General features: G+C 45.0%; 1 protein-coding gene across 1 annotated transcript in view; it reads right to left on the minus strand.

The window, feature by feature from the left end:
• WNT10A (Wnt family member 10A) overlaps nucleotides 1–21,020 on the minus strand; it is a 92,241-nt gene that overhangs the window by 17,178 nt on the left and 54,043 nt on the right. Inside the window, exon 3 of the mRNA XM_061609339.1 lies at nucleotides 17,805–18,181. Within this exon, the coding sequence (XP_061465323.1) occupies nucleotides 17,805–18,181 (377 nt within the window). The remainder of the gene's footprint in view (nucleotides 1–17,804; nucleotides 18,182–21,020) is intronic.

Consider the following 21,020-nt stretch of genomic DNA (forward strand, 5'->3'; position numbering starts at 1 on the left):
GTGCCACTTCGCTGACTGCTAGCCCTCCTGCTTGCACAGATTCAATGGCAAGATCAGCCACACACACCCCACACATACTGCAAGCACAAAGCACCATCCCCTGCAGTGTGGGAACACTGTAATAAAGGAAATTAGCACCAAATTACAGAGCACTAATAGGCTGGAGCCATTATCCCTTTGCAACCCACCTAGTGGTTTTGAAACCATTTCCTGTGTGCTCCAAGGGGGCTGGCTGCTGGGGAATGGTGCTGGGGAACAAAGGTCCCATCCTGTCCAAGGCAGAGCCTCCCAGGCAGGAGCTTCCCTAAGAAGCGGGTAGCAGGTCAGTGCTGTCACCCCTTGGAGAAGTCCTCCAGAACTGTTTCCCAAATCAGAGCTCCTGCAATGAACATAAGCTATTATGGTGTGGAGGGAATAACAAAAGGTCATTCACAGCAACCAGGCAGGGGCACGTCTTCCTCTCCCCCACCTCCTCTCACTCTCCAGCCCATTACACTGAGCTTGAAAGTACAACTGTTCAAAGGACACCTAATCTCAAAGAACAGCTGCACAGTACAACCCTATCGCATGCCTACTTGCATGACAATCCCACCAAGTTCAATGAAACTTACTTCCAAGTAAGCGTATATATAGGACTGCAGCTGTAGTGAATTTTTGTTTTTAAAGACCATGAAGAGTCTTTTCTCTGGCAAGGCATCTATCACAATTCTGTCAGCAAGGGATAGCTTCAGCAAGTGGGTGCAATCCCCACAGCGTGTTCCAGGAAAGACTTCACAGATGAAGCCAGAATGGAGGGCCTCCTTGAATGGAGCTGGTGGGAGCCAAAGCTTCCTTTCATCACTCTCTATATTCAGCCCTTCAAGTCCCATAGGGAGCATCCTGTGAAAAAATTGGCCCTGGGAGGGAGGGAGAGGGAGGAGGTCAAAATACTTTTAAGGGAGAAAAATACTCAGCATAGTAAGAAAGTGGGGACACTTCTCCTACTGTTACAATTGTTTCCAGACCAGTTCTAAGAAATCCTATTACGGCTGCTTTACCATATGCCTAGTTTGTTAATATTCAGGAGAATTACTGCTTTGTTAAATTAATTTGCATTTGATAGATATCCCAGGCTTCCCCCCATCCTCCCTCTCAGATCTCCAGTCCAAAACCTGCAACAGGAACAAACCTCTACCACTACCTTAAAAGACAGGCCACAGGTTTGAGGAGGCTCTCTGCAGAATGCCCTCTTGCCACTGAACCCCAGTAGGGTTACCTGCCAGTAGTGTGCTGGTAGAGACAGGCAGCAGAAACATTGATCAGATCTATGGGAGTGAATAGGCCTTGGTCGCCCTGATGAATGAACTCTGTTATTCTTACTTGATCTAAGTGGCTTTTGATATCCTTCTGGGCAGACATGATGAGATGGGTATAGGCAGCACTATTTTACAGTGGTTCTGATCCTATTTCCAGGGCAGTTTTCAGAAAACAGCATTGAGTGATTGTCTTTCTGCCCCGTGGCACTGTGGTGTTGCAGGGTACCACCTTGTGCCCAATGCTGTTTAACATTTATATGAAGCCCTTGAGAGTGCTCATCAGGAGATTTGGGGCAAGGTGTCAGCAGCAAGCTGATGACACCCAGCTCTATTTCACTGTAACATCTGAATTGAGAGAGGCTGTGCAACCCTTTGACCAGTGCCTGCACTTGGTGGTGGACTGGATGAGGGCCAATAAACTGAGTCTGAATCCTAGCAAGATGGAGGTGCGGCGGGTTGGTGGTTCCCAAGTTCAGATAATTGGTCAATTGCCTGCTTTGGATGAAACAGCAGGTTCATAGTCTGGGGGTGCTACTGGATCCATCCTTGTCGCTAGAGGCCCAGGCGACCTTGGTGGCTAGGAGTGTCTTTTACCAGCTTCGGCTGGTAAGACAGCTGTGGTCATTTCTGGACTGGAATAGCCTGACCACTGTGGTCTATGCACTGGTAACCTCCAGGCTGGATAACTTTAATGCGCTCTATGTGGGGCTGTCCTTGAGGTTGGTCCGGAAGCTGCAGCTGATGCAAAATGTGGCAGTGTAACTGCTCATGGGCAGGGTATCGCCAACATATCACCCAGCTGCCAAAAGAACTGCACTGGCTACCCATTAGCTACCGGGTCAAGTTCAAGGTTCTGGTTTTGGTGTACAAAGCCCTATACAGCTTGGGACCAGGATACCTAAAACATTCTCTTACCCCTTATATACCCAGTCGATCACTGCGCTCTGCAGGGGAGCTCCTCCTGCAGATACCATCTTATCAGGAGGTCTGTTCCACAGAACATACGAAGAGGATCTTTAGTGTTGTAGCACCTACACTTTGGAATTCCCTCCCCTTAAATATTAGACAGCCATCATCTGTGTTATCTTTTCAGTGTCTATTAAAGACCTTCCTCTTTCAACAAGCCTTTTAAGTAGAGACCTTATCCCAGTCTGCATCTGTGTTGGAATTGCTTTTTAAGATGTTTTTTAAGATATTTTGGTTTAAGATGTTTTGTTTTAAGATGTTTTAGAGTGCTTTTGGAGTGTTTGTTTGCCACTCTGGGCTCCTTCTGGGAGGAAGTGCAGGCTATAAAATAAATAAATAAGTGCCAGGCAGCTAGGTCTGAGACACCATTTTAATACCCTGTAATAATACTGCATCTAGGGCACTAGAGGAAATTTAAATGGCAGCTCAGTCCCAGCCACCAAGCGTGTGCATGTGGAGGGGAAGCAGGGTAGGTGTTAGTATAGTGATGGACTCAGCTGGGATCCCATCAGTTGCTGCCAGACCTGATCACCATTGTTAGATCCCTCTTTGACAGGGATTTTCATGGTGATGCTCCTGTGAAATATAGATCTTATTACGCTAACCCTGGCCAGTGGCCATGGCGTCATTACACACATATCAAACACGTTAAAATTATGCATACACAAACACACAGTTCTCCCCCCCCCGTTCCCTGCTTCAAAGCAGCTTTGAGGCTACATATATACTATACAAGCACAGGATTTCCCCAAAAGAATCCTGGGAACTGTAGTCTCTGTTATCTTTTTGGCACCTCTTGAAGACTTTCCTCTTTCAACAAGCCTTTTAAGTTAAGACCTATCCCAGTCTGTGTCTGTGTTGGAATTGCTTTAATATTTTTTTAAAAACCTCCCCTCCCAAACAATATGTTTCCTTTAACCCTTTTTATCTAAGATGTTTTAAAAGCTTTTTTAAAGAATGTTTTTAAAGTTGTTTTATTTTAATGTATTTCAAGGACTGTTTTTATTATGTTTTAAAGTGTTTTTACTGCTTTTGTTTGCCACCCTGGGCTCCTACTGGGAGGAAGGGCAGGATATCAATTAAATTATAAATAAATATATAAATAATAATAAATAAATAGTCTACACCTCACAAAGCTAGAAATTTCAGCATCCTTGAAAAAATACAGCTCCCAGGATTCTTTGGGGGAAATAATATGGTTTAAATGTGAAAGAGAGCCACACATTTTGGCTGGATAGAGCAGTCAACCATTGTTCTAGCAGCAAACAAGGTGAAATTTCCTGCTCCACAGAGTAAATAAGTGTGTTATATATACACATAACATGTGTGTGTTATGTGCCTTCAAGTCAATTACGACTTATGGTGACCCTATGAATCAGTGACTCCAATAGCATCTGTTGTAAACCACCCTGTTCAGATATTGTAAGTTCAAGTCTGTGACTTCCTTTATGGAATCAATCCATCTTTTGTTTGGCCTTCCTCTTTTTCTACTGCCTTTTGTTTTTCCCAGCATTTCTCCCAGTCTTTTTCCAAGTCTTTTCTAGTGAATCATGTCTTCTCATTATATGTCCAAAGTATGATAACCTCAATTTCATCATTTTAGCTTCTAGTGATAGTTCTGGTTTAGTTTGTTCTTGTTATTTGTCTTTTTCACAGTACATGGTATGGGCAAAGCTCTTCTCCAACACCACATTTCAAATGAGTGGATTCTTATCCACTTTTTTCACTGTCCAACTTTCACATCCGTACACAGAGATCGGGAATGCCATGGTCTGAATGATCCTGACTTTGGTGTTCAGTGATACATCTTTGCATTTGAGGACCTTTTCTAGTTCTTTCATAGCTGCCCTTCCTAGGCCTAGCCTTCTTCTGATTTCTTGACTATTGTCTCCAGTTTGGTTAATGACTGTGCCAAGGTATAATCCTTGACACGTTCAGTGTCCTCATTGTCAACATTAAAGTTACATAAATATTCTATTGTCATTACTTTAGTCTTCTTGATGTTCAGTTGTAGTTCTGCTTTTGCACTTTCCTCTTTAACTTTCATCAGCATTTGTTTCAGATAATTACCAGTTTCTGCTAGTAGTATAGTATCGTCTGCATATCTTAAATTATTGATATTCCTCCAGTTTTCACACCTCCTTCATCTTGATCCAAACCCGCTTTCCGTATGATATGTTCTGCGTATAGATTAAACAAATAGGGTGATAAAATACATCCCTGTCTCACACCCTTTTCTATTGGGAACCAATCAGTTTCTCCATATTCTGTCCTTACAGTAGCCTCTTGTCCAGAGTATAGGTTGCGTATCAGGACAATCAGATGCTGTGGCACCCCCATTTCTTTTAAAGCATTCCATAGTTTTTCGTGATCTACACGATCAAAGGCTTTGCTGTAATCTATAAAGCACAGGGTGATTTTCTTCTGAAATTCCTTGGTCCGTTCCACTATCCAACGTATGTTTGCGATATGATCTCTGGTACCTCTTCCCTTTCTAAATCCAGCTTGGACATCTAGCATTTCTCACTCCGTATATGGTAAGAGCCTTTGTTGTAGAATCTTGAGCATTACTTTATTTGCATGGGATATTAAGGCAATAGTTCATTAATTACTGCATTCCCTGGGATCCCCTTTCTTTGGAACTGGGATGTATATTGAACGCTTCCAGTCTGTGGGCCATTGTTTTCTTTTCCATATTTGTTGACAAATTTTCATCAAAATTTGGATAGATTCTGTCTCAGTAACTTGTAGCAACTCCATTGGTTTGCCATCTATTCCTGGTTATTTGTTTGTTCCAAGTATTTTAAGAGCAGCTTTGACCTCACATTCTAAAATTTCTGGTTCTTCTTCACTCAGTTTCTCCATGAATGAATCTGTCATCCTTGCACTCTCTTTTATATAATTCATATAATTCTTCAGTGTATTGCTTCCATCTTCTTTTTATTTTATCTCGGTCAGTCAGTGTGTTCCCCTGTTGATTATTTAACATCCCTACTCTTGGTTTAAATTTCCCTTTGATTTCTATCATCTTTTGGAATAGGGTTCTTGTTCTACCTTTTTTATTATCCTCTTCTATTCCTGTACAATAATTATTGTAGTAGTTCTCTTTGTCCCTATGTACTAGTTGCTGTATTGTTGCATTTAGGGTTCTAACTGTGTTTCTATCTTTTGCTTTTGCTTTCCTTCTCTCTTTAACCATTTTAAGAGTTTCTTCAGTCATCCACTGTGGTCTTTCTCTCTTTTTAACTAGAGGTATTGTCTTTTTGCATTCTTCCCTGATAATGTCTCTGACTTCATGGTTATTCTGGTTCTCTGTCAACTAAGTTTAAAGCCTCAAATTTGTTCCTTATTTGATCTTTACATTCTTCTGAGATGTTATTTAGATTGTATTTTGGCATTATGATTGCTTTGTTCTTCTTTTTTAGCTTTACTCTGATTTTTGATATGACCAGTTCATTATCTGTACCGCAATCAGCTCCTGGTCTTGTTTTCACAGAAAGTATGGAACTTCTCCATCTTCTGCTACCAATTATATAATCAATTTGATTCCTATATTGACCATTTGATGATGTCCACGTGTACAGTCGTCTTTTCGGTTGCTCAAAAAATGTGTTTGCAAGAAACAAATTATTGCCTTCACAGAATTCAATAAGTCTCTCTCCTGCTTCATTTCTATCTCCTAAGCCCCATTTTCCCACAATTTCTAGTTCTTCTCTGTTCTCTACTTTTGCATTCCAGTCTCCCACGATTATCAGAGCATTCTGTTTAATATAAATAGTAAACCAAGTACTTTGCTTTTTATCTGGTGCCTGTCAAAAAAGCTTCACAAAGTTAATAGCAATGGGCAAGGTGTATCTGTAGCAATCCCTCTCTTTCAACTCCTGACACTGATGTTGCATCCTAGTACAAGCCTCAGCCTGGCGTCATTTCGAAAGAGGCATTCTTTGACTCCTTGTGCAGCTAATGGTGTTTTGAAAAATTGTTACTTTCCCTGCTGGTCATTAGAATTGAACTTCTGGCTGCCACTAGCAATCTTGTGGATCCAGTGGAACATCTCCCTCAACCCCTTTCTTCACCGAGGCAGAACATCCTATATGTCAAGTATCCCACCCCCCACGCAATAGTTGTCCATTGTTTTGGAAGGCAATTTCATTATCATCCTGGACAGATTGTTCCATGTATCCAATACTTAAATATAATATCTGTCTCCCTACATTTCAAAAGCACTGATTCTTGTACTAACCTTGGTGGATTAGGTAGAACAATGGTTCCCCTGAAGAGCCACTGCACAGATACAAAGCACTGCCAGACTGGTCTGATGGATTAGGCAGACAGTACAGGGCTGCTTCTCCTTGTCAATGAGCCAGAAGGTCAGGCCTAGGGCAGGCTTGTTTAGAGGAGGAAGGCTTAACCTGTATTAGCAGTCATTAACCTGGATTAGATCCCCTGCATCAACAGTGCGAGGATCTTTCAAGTACTAATTTTACCATTCCATCTCAAAGGAATGATGGAAAGGAAAGGAAACACTTTAGGTCTATACATCACTATTGTAGGTGTGAATGAATTAATGAGTAGGGAAGGTCGACCTCAAAAGACCTTCTCTCTATCCCACCAGTCAAACAGCTAGACTGGTGAGGACTAGAGAAAGGGCTTTTTCAATTGTGGCCCCCACCCTATGGAACTCCCTTCCACATGATCTCCGCCAGGCTCCCTCTACAATAGGGTTGCCAGGTCTCCGGTTTTCTGCCAGAGTCTCCAGCAAAAGTGGGCCGTCTCCGGCCTCCGGCCATATTTGGTGTGAAGAGGCTGATCTCCGGCTTTTGGACGTCCCCCTCAGGCACGCATGCGTGATTGACACGCATGGCTGCTGGGTGGGAGGAGCGGCCGCGATGGGCATTTCTGGCTGCGGTTTGCATCGTGGCCGATAGAGCAGTTTGGAATCTCGTTTGGAAGCAGAAGGCTGCTGGGTTGCAGGAGCTGGAGCAGGTTGGACTGCGGCTGATTGCAGAGAGAGAGAGAGAGAGAGAGAGAGAGGCCTGAGAGAGGGGGGGGAGGCCTGAGAGAGAGAGAGAGAGAGGCCTGAGAGAGAGAGAGAGAGAGAGAGAGGCCTGAGAGAGAGAGAGAGGCCTGAGAGAAGAGAGGCCTGAGAGAGAGAGAGAGGCTTGAGAGGCCAGAGAGAGAGAGAGAGAGAGAGGCCTGAGAAGCCAGAGAGAGAGAGAGAGAGAGAGAGAGAGAGAGAGGCCTGAGAAGCCAGAGAGAGAGAGAGAGAGAGGCCTGAGAGGCCAGAGAGAGAGAGAGGCCAGAGAGAGAGAGAGAGGCCTGAGAGGCCAGAGAGAGAGAGAGAGGCCTGAGAGGCCAGAGAGAGAGAGAGAGAGAGAGAGGCCTGAGAGAAGAGAGCCCTGAGAGAGAGAGAGAGAGAGGCTTGAGAGGCCAGAGAGAGAGGCCAGAGAGAGAGAGAGAGAGAGAGGCCTGAGAGAAGAGAGCCCTGAGAGAGAGAGAGAGAGAGAGAGAGGCTTGAGAGGCCAGAGAGAGAGGCCAGAGAGAGAGAGAGAGGCCAGAGAGAGAGAGAGAGAGAGGCCTGAGAGAGAGAGCCCTGAGAGAAGAGAGCCCTGAGAGAGAGAGAGAGAGGCTTGAGAGGCCAGAGAGAGAGGCCAGAGAGAGAGAGAGAGAGAGAGAGAGAGGCCTGAGAGAGAGAGAGAGAGAGAGAGAGGCCTGAGAGAAGAGAGGCCAGAGAGAGAGAGAGGCTTGAGAGGCCAGAGAGAGAGAGAGGCTTGAGAGGCCTGAGAGAGAGGCCTGAGAGAGAGAGAGGCCTGAGAGAGAGAGAGAGAGAGGCCTGAGAGAGAGAGAGAGGCCTGAGAGAAGAGAGGCTTGAGAGGCCAGAGAGAGAGGCCTGAGAGAGAGAGAGAGAGGCCTGAGAGAGAGAGAGAGGCCTGAGAGAGAGAGAGAGGCTTGAGAGGCCAGAGAGAGAGGCCTGAGAGGCTTGAGAGGCCAGAGAGAGAGAGAGGCCTGAGAGGCCAGAGAGAGAGAGAGGCCTGAGAGAGAGAGAGAGGCCTGAGAGAGAGAGAGAGAGAGAGAGAGAGGCCTGAGAGAGAGAGAGAGAGAGGCCTGAGAGAGAGAGAGAGAGAGAGGCCTGAGATACAGAGAGAGAGAGAGGCCTGAGAGACAGGGAGAGAGAGAGGCCTGAGAGACAGAGGCTTGAGAGGCCAGAGAGAGAGGCCTGAGAGAGAGAGAGAGGCCTGAGAGAGAGAGAGAGAGAGAGGCTTGAGAGGCCAGAGAGAGAGGCCTGAGAGAGAGACAGAGAGGCCTGAGAGAGAGAGAGAGAGAGAGAGGCTTGAGAGGCCAGAGAGAGAGAGAGAGGCCAGAGAGAGAGAGAGAGGCCTGACAGATGGGGCTCAGCAGTCTCTGGCCATCACCACACCTTGGGGGAGGAAATTCCATCACACACACTCTCACACCCTGGGCCCCCCCTCTTCCTTTTCTGATTGTGGAAAGCTGGTGGTTTCATGTCTGCCACTGCTCCTTGGATTGTTGAAAACCAAATGTTTAAATAAGCAAAATGTATAGCAGGATGAGGTTGCCATGTGATTTTTCCAGCTGGGTTTGTGTGTGTATGGAACTTCAGCAGGTGAACAGGCCCGTCCCCTCATCTCTGTGACAATGAAAGTTCTACGTCTTGAATTTCTGGCTGCCACCCAAAGAAAGCTGGCAGCCCTGGGAACAGGTGGGTGCAGAGTGGGTCTTAAAATAAAGAAAGAATCTTGCAGATGGAAGGTAGGGAAAACCAGGCCAGGTTCCCCAGGAACAATGTCTGTTTCCTAATCCCTGTCCCTATAAATCACAGTTTCCATTTTAAGCATCACTTGTGTTGGAATTGTGGAAATGCAACTCGATTTGGGTGTTTCCACGTCTGCAGGGAGACAGAGAGGAGACCTCCAGGTTGCTAGGCTGTGCCTTTCCTTTGGTCATATGCTCATCTTCCTTCCTGAAAACTGATACCTCTTAGGAATGCTGACCACACCTTCCAACTCTCTCCTTCCTGCTTCTTCTCTGTCTCTTGAAGAGATGTCTTTGCTTTGTCTCTCTCACCTGCAGCATGAGGGCAAAGGCCATGTCAGGTCCATGAACCTCCAATGCAGGTAGTTTACTAGAACTAGAATCCCTTTCCTATCTATTGTGTATTTCCTTCAATGAAGCAAGCTGTTCCTTATTTTACTAAGTCTGAATCCTCAGTTATTGCTGCAGCGTAAACGTCTGCTACTTCACAGGAAAAGTCTCTCTCTCTCTCTCTCTCACACACACACACACACATCAGCGCTGGGTCTGCTCTTGATCCCAAACCTAACTCTGCTAACAAGTTTCTAGTCTTTTTTCAGCATTGAGTTGCCTCCACTCAAGACTCTGGAAGTTAAACCTCTCAGTGTGCGTGCAAAGCCCCCCGCAGCAGAGTAGGAAGCCTCTTTTTGTCTGTCAAGAGCCATTGACCACCAGCAGCCAAATCAACCTGAGGCCCCAGCTGGCTTTGTCTGTGGGTCAGTGGCCTGAGGAGATGCCTTGGGTCAGCTGCCAGCCTGCCCAATGTGCACTTTCAAAATTCTCCTCAAGCAGAGACTGCCCAGTGCTGAACACCCTCCCGCCTGAGAAGAGCCTGTGGAGCAGGTGATATTGGGGGACCTGCAGGCCAGAGCCCGTCCCCCCCTTTTAAATCAAGGGAAGATGGCCATAACTCAGTGGTAGAGAACATGGACAGTCGCTGCCAGTCGCTGTAGACAGTGCTGATGCTGAACCAGATGGACCAATGGCCTAACTCAGTATAAAGCAGCTCCCTGTTTAAATCACCCTTCATTCAGAACCATAAGGACTAGAAACTTTATTTTTAGGGAAACTGTTGCGCATGCAGAAGGGCCCAGGTTCAGTCCTCAGTGGCATCTCCAGGTAGGGCTGAGAGACACCCCTGCCTGAAGCCCTGAGAGCCGCTGCCAGTGCAGACAGCACTGGGCTAGAGAGCACCCATGGGTCTGCATCCAACATTCCTGGGTAAATGAAGCGGATCCTCGCATCTGGTCCAATCCTGCCTCAGGCCAGGGCTCGGAGTCTTAGTTTGCCTTGGCCACCCTGCTTCATCCGCCCGTGCTGGGAGCTGCACAGCAGGAGTTGGGCCCATCTATTCTCCTGGTACCTTTCAGTAGTTTTCAGGTTCCCTTAAGGACATAAGAACATCTAGTTCCTCACCCCAACCGTAATAGGAAGCCTGCAAACAGGACCCTTCTGGGAGGAAGGGCGGGATATCAGTTTAATAGATAAATAAAATAAATAAGCGCAACTGGCCTTCAGAGGCATATTGCCTCCAAATGTTAATGCAGCTTCAAATAGCATTTGCCTTTTTTGCAGCCACATCACACTGTTGGCTCATATTCAGTTTGTGATCAACAACAATCCCAAGATCCTTCTTGCATGTAGTATTGCTGAGCCAAGTATCCCCCATCTTAATAACTGCATTTGGTTTCTTTTTCCTAGGTGTAGAACTTTACACTTATCCCTGTTAAATTTCATTCTGCTGTTTTTAGCCCAATGCTCCAGCCTATTAAGATCCCTTTGAATTTTGTTTCTGTCTTCCAGGGAATTAGGTATTCCTCCCAATTTTGCATCATCTACAAGTTTGATAAGCATTCCCTGCCCCTCCTCATCCAAGTCATTAATAAAAATGTTGAAGAGCACTGGGTCTAAGACCAAGCCCTATAGTAGCCCGCTAGTTACCCCCCCCCCCCAGGTTGAGAAGAAACCATTGATTGGCACTCTGAATATGATTGTGTAGCCAACTGTGGATCCACCCAATAGCTGTTCCATCCAGTCCACATTCAGCTAGCTTGCTAATCAGAATATCATGTGGCATTTTGTCAAAAGCTTTGCTAAAGTTGAAATATATTGTGTCCACAGCATTCCCACAGTCTATCAGGGAGGTTTGTTGTTGTTGTTATGTGCCTTCAAGTTGATTATAACTTATAGCGACCCTATGAATCAGTGACCTCCAAGAGCATCTGTCATGAACCACCCTGTTCACATCATGTAAGTTCAGGTGTGTGGCTTCCTGTATGGAATCAATCCATCTCTTGTTTGGCCTTCCTCTTTTTCTATTTCCTTCTGTTTTTCGCAGCATTATTGTCTTTTCTAGTGAATCATGTCTTCTCATGATGTGTCCAAAGTATGATAACCTCAGTTTCATCATTTTAGCTTCTAGTGATAGTTCTGGTTTAATTTGTTCTGACACCCAATTATTTGTCTGTTTTGCCTAGAATGCCCTCCCTTGTCCTTAACATGGCTGCAACCATATCTACTCAGAAGTAAGTCCTATTGAGTTCTATGGGGCTTAGTTCCTTAATAAGCATGCTTACAGTTGCTGCCTTCAGGGGCATCTATCTGTGCTCCCATCTAACGTCTCTGCAACACTAAGCTCCTTTCTTCCAATAATGGCCTGGCCTGAGGGCACGTAAACCCTTCTTGCCAGAAGCAAGTAAACTAGATTAAATGTTCCCTAAAGGCATTGAACTGTGACCTGGCAGACCAGGGTTTGAATCCCCACACAGCCATGAAGCTCCCTGGGTGACCTTGGGCCAGTCACTGCCTCTCAGACTCAGAGGAAGGCAATAGTAAACCACCTCTGTCTGAGTACTGCTTACCATGAAGACCCTATCTGGGATCAACTTGAAGGCAGTCCATTTCCATTTTGCATCACCCTAAGCTTGTGAGAAAGAATGACCTTGTCACTTCAGATGGACCTAGGAACACCCTATTTTAGGTAAGATTTCTATTTTAATCTCCAGAGAATTTTTTTTGAATGGTATGCTCCAAGCAACTGTGGTTGATACAATGTATCATGTTTAATGATATCACTAGGGACCGCCCTGTGATGTCACTAGGGCCCACCCCCTGACATCACTAGGGACCGCCCCCATTTTCTCAGGTTTTTGGATGGTTCCGACCTGGCAACCCTACTCTACAATGAGTTTCCGTCGGGCTGTGAAGACCTGGCTCTTCAGGCAGGCCTTTGGGGTGGGCTATATTTTAACATCATTGCTTTTAGATTTTAATGTTATTGTACTGATGTGTCATTTTATGCTATTTTGCTTATTTTGTACGTCGCCCAGAGTGACTGGTTAGCCAGCCAGATGGGCGACTAAGAAATCCAATAAATAAATAAAACAAATGAAGGTGGAGGGAATATAAGCTTCCACAATTTAGAAAGCCTGGTCTGTATCCAGCCACTACTTTGAGTCAAGAGCGGGGAAAAGCCTCTGCCACAGTATCTAGATTCCCTGCCCACCCCGCTAGGCTACCAGCTAAACTTCTTCCCTTAACTCACGCATACACCAAGAATGCCTTATTATTGCCCTCACACACCAGAGGGCCTTTGTTGCACAGCTAATGGGTGGTTCAGGGTCCCCTTTCATCTTTGAATCATTCCTCTGATCAGGCAACAGCAAGGACTGCCCTTAAAGCCACATAAAGTACAACCCCTGCATATACACAATGAGAGAAATCAGGGGATTGGATGTTTGCCTTGAGGCCCACTTAGGCCTCAAGACTACAATAAGTGTTTTCTGCCCAAGCAAAGATCATCAGAGAAGTTAGGGGGCCACCACCACCTAATGTGCTGAGGGAACAGCAAAAACTATCTGTGACACTACTCTGCTTAGCTAGGAACTCATTTCTTTACTATCAAAGTCTCTGGATGATGCAGGGCAAAAATTTAGATTGGTATAATACAACAACCTACCTCATGGGATTGTTGTGAGGAGAAAATGGGGAAGGGGGAGAACCATGTATGCCACCTGGAGGGAGCTCCTTGGAGGAAAGATGGAATATAAATGTAGTAAAATCAAATAAAAAGTGTAAATTAAAACTGAGGCATCTCCCTTCGGATGTCGCCTCTTTCAGACCTGCTGCAGCTGTCGTTTTCAGTGGTGCTTCTGCTATGCTTGACACCACCATCCCACTGCCAGTCTTTCGCCTCTTCCTGCATCTCCGCTTTATGCAATTCTTACGTAGTTGCAGTTTCTAGGGATCATATCATGTCTACGTTGAGCACATAAGCCCACTGTTGATACTTAAGTGGCAGCAACCACAGAAGGAAAAAATAGCAACAGCAGCATCTGCTTTGATGTTGTTGGCCATTTCATTTTAAACCAAGAGAGGCTGCTGAATCGGCTTCCTAAGTCATTACAACACCATAACACTCTCTGTTACAATGAGCTTTATTTGTGGTTCATGCTGTATCTATCTTAATAGACTATATAAATAATTTTAAATGTCTGAGATAAGCCTCTCTAAGAAAACAGATATCGGAGGATGCCCCCACCCCACCCAAGGACTGGGCCACACATGCTCACAGAGAAACTTATGCATGCACACACAGAGCCAGCCCAAGACATTTTGCTACCAGAGGCAAAGGACAAAATGGTGCCACCACCATCCTCCCGAATATTCTGCTTGGAGAGAATCCACTCACAAAGAAGCACCACATCACCTGCCTACTCTGCAGGGGGGGGATAAATCCATTAAATTAAAATAGGCTTTTAGAAAACCATAGCCCTGCCCCCAAATGGCTTGGGGGACGGATCCGGGATGGAGAGGGTGGTCCCCTGGTCAGGACAGGGCAGATCAGCCCTCCTCTGGGCCCACAGATAGGGCTCATGTGGTAGATCAAGAGAGCTGTGCACAACCCTAATACAAACCTCTGTCCTCCAACAGAAGGGCATGATCAGCAGGCTCAGAAAGAACAGCTGAAGGACTGCCCCTGTTGCCCCTCCCCATTTGGTGCCTGAAGTAGTTGCTTCAGTTTGCCTAACAGTAGGGCTGGCCCTGTGTGTACGTGCATGTGCACACGCACACACACACCTTCCACACACCCCGCCTGAGTTAATGGTAGAAATCAGTGAGGCAATCTTCTGTTTTTACAGATGATTGTGAAAACAGTCCAATTGGACAACATCCCACTTCACTGGGGACCTGCTTCTTTCCTTATCATGTGAGAAGACTCCTGTACCTTTAAGATTTACACAAAAGGCAAAGATTCACCATATATGGCTTTTTACATCAAAGTCCTGCACATGATCCCTTCTAGGCAAATATTTAAGGAGCCTTGTAAGGATCTGGGCCTGCCAACCCTTGCTCCTTATAATCTGTGAACACACAGAAACAGAAGTTGGTTCTATAGGACTGGACATCACTTATCCTCTCTTGTAACCACTTTTTTGAGATTACCTGTAAGTAACACAACCCAGTCCTTGGGCCTCCTTGTATCCTAATGTGATGTATTGCAAATACTGATGTTTCACTGGAGCTGACTTTATAGTTATAGTGGTGTGGCTAAAATGAAGTTCAATTCACCACACACTTTGGCCACTTCAGATATTGCCACTTCAAACGCATATAATAAAATAAACTGATCAGTAAAAGGCTGCAGGTTGTTATTGTATCCAACAACACAGGATCACTGCAAACTGTCTTATGAATTCAACAATGTTATGATTTCTAATTTTTAGGAATGTCTTTTAAAAGCATTTATTTAAGGATGCACACTGAGAGGTCATAGAGAAAGCATCATATTGGGTGAAAAAGTAAAAAACCTTTTTTGTCTGTAGTCATGCTTCAATATGATTTAATCTGCAGTTAAATACTGCTCAGTTTTCACTTGCACATGCTACCCTAACCCTAACACTACACAGTAATTAAAACACTATTTCCGTTAAATTACTAAAAATATTTTCATTGTCAAGTAATCTTCCTCTCTAAATTAGGGAGCACATTATATCAGTGCTTCAACATTTGCACTGGCTTCCTGCTGTCTTCCAGACACAATTCAAGGTGCTGGTTTTGAATTTTGACCTATAAATTAAAGTTAAGATGAAGTTGGATGTGTCCAATGCCTATTTCAATACTTGCACAGAGCGATCACATTTTTTACCAAGTGCGGAAGTTCTAGCAAAAGCTATTTTTTGCTGAAGAATGTTGTCCTTTCTTATTCAGTGGTGGATATCTTTGGTTATATGGTTGGCAATGACAGTAGCCTTACGAGGTCCTCCAGTCAATCACTCTGTTCAGAATTTAAAGCCACATAAATCAATCTAACCAAATGGTTGCCTAACTGCAGGCACTTCCTGACTGCCACTATTTTCGGGTGGAACTCAATCACATGCCAAAAAATTAAGGTTGTGCCATTACAGTTGGTTTGCGAAGTCCTGTGTAACAAACCCACTGTGTCAAAGACTGGACTTGCTGTAATAAGGAAAGTGATGGGAAAATGCACTAGAAAGTGTGGGACAACACTTGCTTTGATGCAACATCATCTAACTTCCCCACAAACAAATCAGAATGAATCTGCAATAAATACATCATCTGGAGGTAGTCAGCAAGTCCATGCACATATCCCCCTTTTTTTCTTTTTGCATGTTATTAGAAATAGATGTACCTTTACAACACAAGTGACCAACCTGAGACTCTTGCCCTAATTTCATGTGGGTGGCAAAGAGCGAAAAAGGGATACCAGAGAGAGAGAGAGAGGGTGGCAAAAAGAGAGAGAAAGGGGGTTGCCCTACCCACTTTTGCTTCAACCCTTCTCACTTTTGACTGGTCCTCCCTACACTGCCTCACAGATTACCCTCAAAGGAATGTGACCCTCAAATGGGAAAAAGATTGCCCAACTCTGCTATACAAGTAAGAGGTGAATGAGCAATTTTTGCCAGACTTACTTTCACTGAAAATGTTTGTTCCCATTTTCTTTCCTTAGCATTTAACTTCTCATCCATCTTTTGTTATTATAAAACCACTTTTTAATTGCAGGTAATGAATTAGTATTAGTAACTCTCATTGGATTTTCTTGTAGAACTATTAATTGTGGGAGAATAAAGAGGCTTGAACCTAGCCAGTTCATGGGTGGCCACCCACCTAAACTATTATTCAATATTTTAGCATTCAAACCTAAATCAGTAGAATGATGTGCTTGACTGAAGATGAGGGTTACTGTACTGACTGATCTACATCTCAGTACGCACCATGTAGGGGGAAAAAGAGTCTCATAGCACCTTAACAAAAATATATTATAGCTTAAGTTTTTAAGGGCCAGAATCCACTCTGTCAGATGCATGTATAGAAAGTATCTCTAGTATCTGCAGTTTGATGGTTCCTCAATGTATTTAACATGTATTCCAAATACAGAGAAATTCCCAAGATATGTACGCAGATAAATGGATCAGTAGCTTTAATCATGAGCTACTTTTGTGCAAGGAGACGGTGTTTGTGCATTCACAGGGACAGAATTTTAAGTGCATGTAACCAAGTTCAACTGTGGCAACACAAGGCAGTTTATACCAGGAAAATATAGTGCTAGAGCTGGTCACTGTACAGTTTCTGCAGGTGAGGGATGCATACATTTTAGCTGGCAGAAGTGCAAACATAGCCTTCTATATTTGCTTTATGAATTTGTTTCCTTGTGCCACTCAGAAAGGTACAGCATGGTAAGATTTCAAGGTCTCAAAACTACTGTCTATGCTGGGCAGGATGCTGCTGCATTTCTGGACATTTTTGGATTTCTGTGGAAAGCAGAAATCCACCAAGCAGCATAAGAGAACAGACATGGGGTCCATCTAATCCAGTGTTCTCTCACGCATACTGTCCAGCCAAATGCCATGTCAATCTCACAGACAAGGCATAACAGAATAGTCATTCCATTTTGGGGAACACTGGGATTCAAATTCAACCAATAAATAAACAGAGTAAAGACCCTGTTTGCCTCCAGCATCCAGCAATTAGAAGTAAATTGCTTCTAATAATGGAAGCTCTATGTACTTTCCAGTGAGCCTGAAATCAGGTTGAATGGAATCCTGATTATGAGATATTACTATTTGGTGTCTTGAATATTCTGGTAAAAAAGCAAGACATAAGTATTTGAAATAAATACAGACATACCCATCCACAGACACATATACCTACTAACCAAATGTCCTCCCCCAAAAGTTGTTTGGGACTGGCTGTGCATCTGGACAAGCATTTGCCTGCACTTTCCACACTTCTGCTTCGCCTGAAGTGCATGCATCAGGGAAGCAGAGATGTGGTGGCTCAGGAGAATCCTCACCATGACATCAATTCTGCTGACAAACAAACTGCACTCAATGCTTTTGGCCCCCAGATTGCTTCCAGTAGGGACTCAGCACTGGCAGAAGACAAGCACAGTACACTATGTGACTCAAGTCTCTGCATGAGGAGCTGGTGTGCTGCCTGCCCTCATACCACCTTTGTGCAAATCTGCAGAAGTCACAACCAAGCAACCCTCAGCGATGCCAGCTTCTACTCCAGCCCAGTACAAACCATTCTGAGGCAACCAGCTAGATGAGCGGCTGAGCTGGAACGAGCAGCCTCTTTGCTTCTATCGATCAGGAACTGACTAGGTTCTTTACTCCCTCCCAGAAACTTTAGGGTTTTTTTCAAGCTCAAAGTCTTGACTCCTACCACCACCACCCTGCCTGCCCCATTGCTGTGCCTTCAACTCACCTGCCGGCCAACTCGGTTGTTGTGCAGCCTCATGCGGGAGTGGATGTCTCGGTAGGTCTCCCGGGAATCTAGGAAATCTTTGGAAAATTTCTCCCCATAGTCCACATCGGGGCTACAGCCTCCCCATTCCCAGGAGTCTTGTAGGCCGGGGGCCTCAGCTGGCATGTGTTCCAAATGCACTCCATGCATCATTCCTTTGCCTCGGTTCATGGCCTCCAGCTGGAGACGGTGCAGCTTGAGGCGGAAAGCCTCCTCATCCCCACGGCGTTTCTGGTCACAGCCACATGACTGCAGCTTGCCCAAAGAGCATGCATTGGAGACAGCATGCACCACCCCTGCAGCTGCAATGGCATAGGCAAAAGCACTTTCCCGGAAACCTGCAAGAAAGAACATATTTCACTCAATCTCCGTTGCAAAGCTCATCAGTGATCTGCCACAGATATACCATGAGAACCTTCATTACGCTGGCACAGTACAGTAGGCTATGTGCTTGTTTGTTGTGTGAAGGTTTAATTGCTCAAACATGTAGTTAAATCAGGGATGGAGAACCTATGGCCCTTCAGATGATGTTAGACTACAACTCCCATCATCCCTGACCATTGGCAATGGTGGCCGGGGTTGATGGGAGTTGGGGTCTAACAACATCTGGAATGCCACAGGTTCCCCAACCCCAGTTTAAATCAATAACTGAGTCCTCACCGTTCCTCCCTGCTATTAGACATATGGTCCAGGAGAAACAGGGCCTTTTCAAGCCACAGGAGCTAGGAATGCCCTCCCAAAAGAGGTTAACCTTACACCTTTGACAATGGCTTTTAGACAACTGCAAAACTCTTATTTCAGCAGGCATTTGGTGCTGCATCAGCTGTCACTGTTTTAAATTTGTCATTTTGTATTTCTGTTCTGACACTTGCTTCTCTTTTATTGTAACCTTTCTAGGGAGTCCGCGAACCAAAAGGCAGCATAAAAATACCTTTAAAATATAAATAGATTAATAAAAGTGTTGAGGGCCCAATGAAGAATGACAAGTTTGGCTAAATTTACACAAGAGTCTGAACATCGGATACTTAACCAGTAACATACGTATAGGAGGAAGGTGCAGCATTCAACAATGGCCAAAACAGTTGAGAACAGCAAGGAATTTCTACAAATTTGGGCTGTGAAAGGTATGGAGCTGCAGGTTGTGTTCAGAGCTGGCTCACCCAATCCTTTGGTCCTCTCCTTCTCCTGAAAGCTCAGACAGGAACGTCAGGAAGAAGCCAAGAACACCCAGGCTGGTTCCTGGTTTGTGTTTCCCCTGTATTCCTCCCCACCCCCACCCTTGAGTCCTCTCCTGATGTCTCATGATACCTGCTACAGACTGTACATATAAAGTCACCAGTCCATTCCCAGCCAGGTCAATTCTTAAAAGCCCACTTGGCCACACACATCACTTTATAGCACAGCAATGGCTTGTAAGGAGCAAGGGGGAGAGAGAACCACATCTTTTCCAATGTACCAACTCATTCTTGCTTCATCATCTGGAGGTGATCTCTATTCACCAAAAGTGACCGATTTCACAAGCCTGGCCTCGTCTGATGCTAGACAGGTGGAGAACAAGAGCCACAGCATTCACCTCCCAACATGCACAAGTATAGAGGTCTAGGAGCTAATCCCCCACAGGGACAACAGAGACTGTTTGAAAAGATAGCATCCATAGGCCTTAGGCCACCAGACAGGGGAATGGACAATCAAGCAATGCATAAGCTTTGAAGCTGAGCAGCTGTCTGAAATAAAATGACACTAGTCCTTTATCTGTCCTCCTGAGGGGCTGGGATCAGAACACTACTTCCTCCTTATCAAGGCAACATACTTTGTTGTTTTCCTAAGGGTCAAACAACAATGTGATATAGAAGATCTGTGATCCAATCTCCCAGTGTCTTTTTCTTTGGTTGAAAGTAGCTGCTGGTGGATGGGGTTGGACTGAGGGCTGGGCTGGGGCACTGAGGAAGGAAAGTTTAACCCTTCACCTATTCCCCAAACCCCTAACTCATGCCCCAAACCTCTATCACCTGGAGGGGGTGGGAGACAAATACTTGTATTATACCTATCTTCCTGGGGGGGGGCATGGCTAATAGACTTTCGGGGAAGGGATTAAGTTGGGGAAAAGGCAACTGGCTTCCCCCAGATTTGTGGTCCCAATCCACATACTTCATCCAAAGAAAAAGGCATTGAGATACCCAATCATTGATCCTCCACATCTAGTTTGGCCCTGAAAGAGGAAGCTGGATTTAGGGCTGGTTCTTTTGCAAAGAACACCAGTCAGCCCTCTTCTCATGCAGCAGCATTCTTTACTCCTGGGACCTATGCTCTGTCATACAGCAGTGGTTTTCAAAACCTTCAAGGAACACATTTTATACCACTGTCTCTCATGACCGAACCCTACATAGGAAGCTGTCTTACATAGAGCCAGACCATTGGTCCATCCGGCTTAGTACTGTCCACACTGACTGGCAGCAGCTCTCTAGGGTTTCAGACAAGGGGTTTCTCCCAGCCCTATCTGGAAATGCTGGGGATTGAACCTGGGACCTTTGGCATGCAAAGCAGATGCTCTACCACTGAGCTATAGCATCTTCCCCAAGAGACATAGCAGAGATACTGGAATGTTTACGGTGCACACTTAGCTGAACCCAGGGCACTGGCCTGGCTTCTTCTCCTTAGCCTTCAAAATCAGCTTGTATGAAATAAAAGCATGCACTGAAACACACCCAACACTCTGCAGCTGCACATTGTAAAGGAAGACCAGAAGTGTTGAGCCAGCTGACTTTCAGGAAAGTGTGCCTGGTATTAGTATTTTTCTCAATAAAGAATCCCTAACACACTTCAGAGACACCCCACGCTTCTCTGGAGCAAACTGAAAAACATTTTGCAAAATTACACCAAGCCACAAGGTAAAAATTACAGAGATGGGGAAATCTAGTCCCCCTTTGCTCATGTCCCTAAAATGACAAATTAAGTGCTTGGGGCACAAAGATGATGCATGGGCATAGAGACAATAAGCTACATTCCCTGAGAAAACAAGAGCCATCAGGTCAGGTGCTATTGGGCAGAGCACCAGCATTAGTGGAGCACCAACACCAAGAAGCAAAGTGGCTTGAAAATCATGTCCCCAAGGGGAATACTCGGCATAGCTGCAGTTTAGAGCCTCGACCTGATATTCCAGCTCGGGCAATATATGAA

The sequence above is a fragment of the Rhineura floridana genome, chromosome 2 (assembly GCF_030035675.1).
Source record: "Rhineura floridana isolate rRhiFlo1 chromosome 2, rRhiFlo1.hap2, whole genome shotgun sequence".
Lineage (NCBI taxonomy): Eukaryota > Metazoa > Chordata > Lepidosauria > Squamata > Rhineuridae > Rhineura > Rhineura floridana.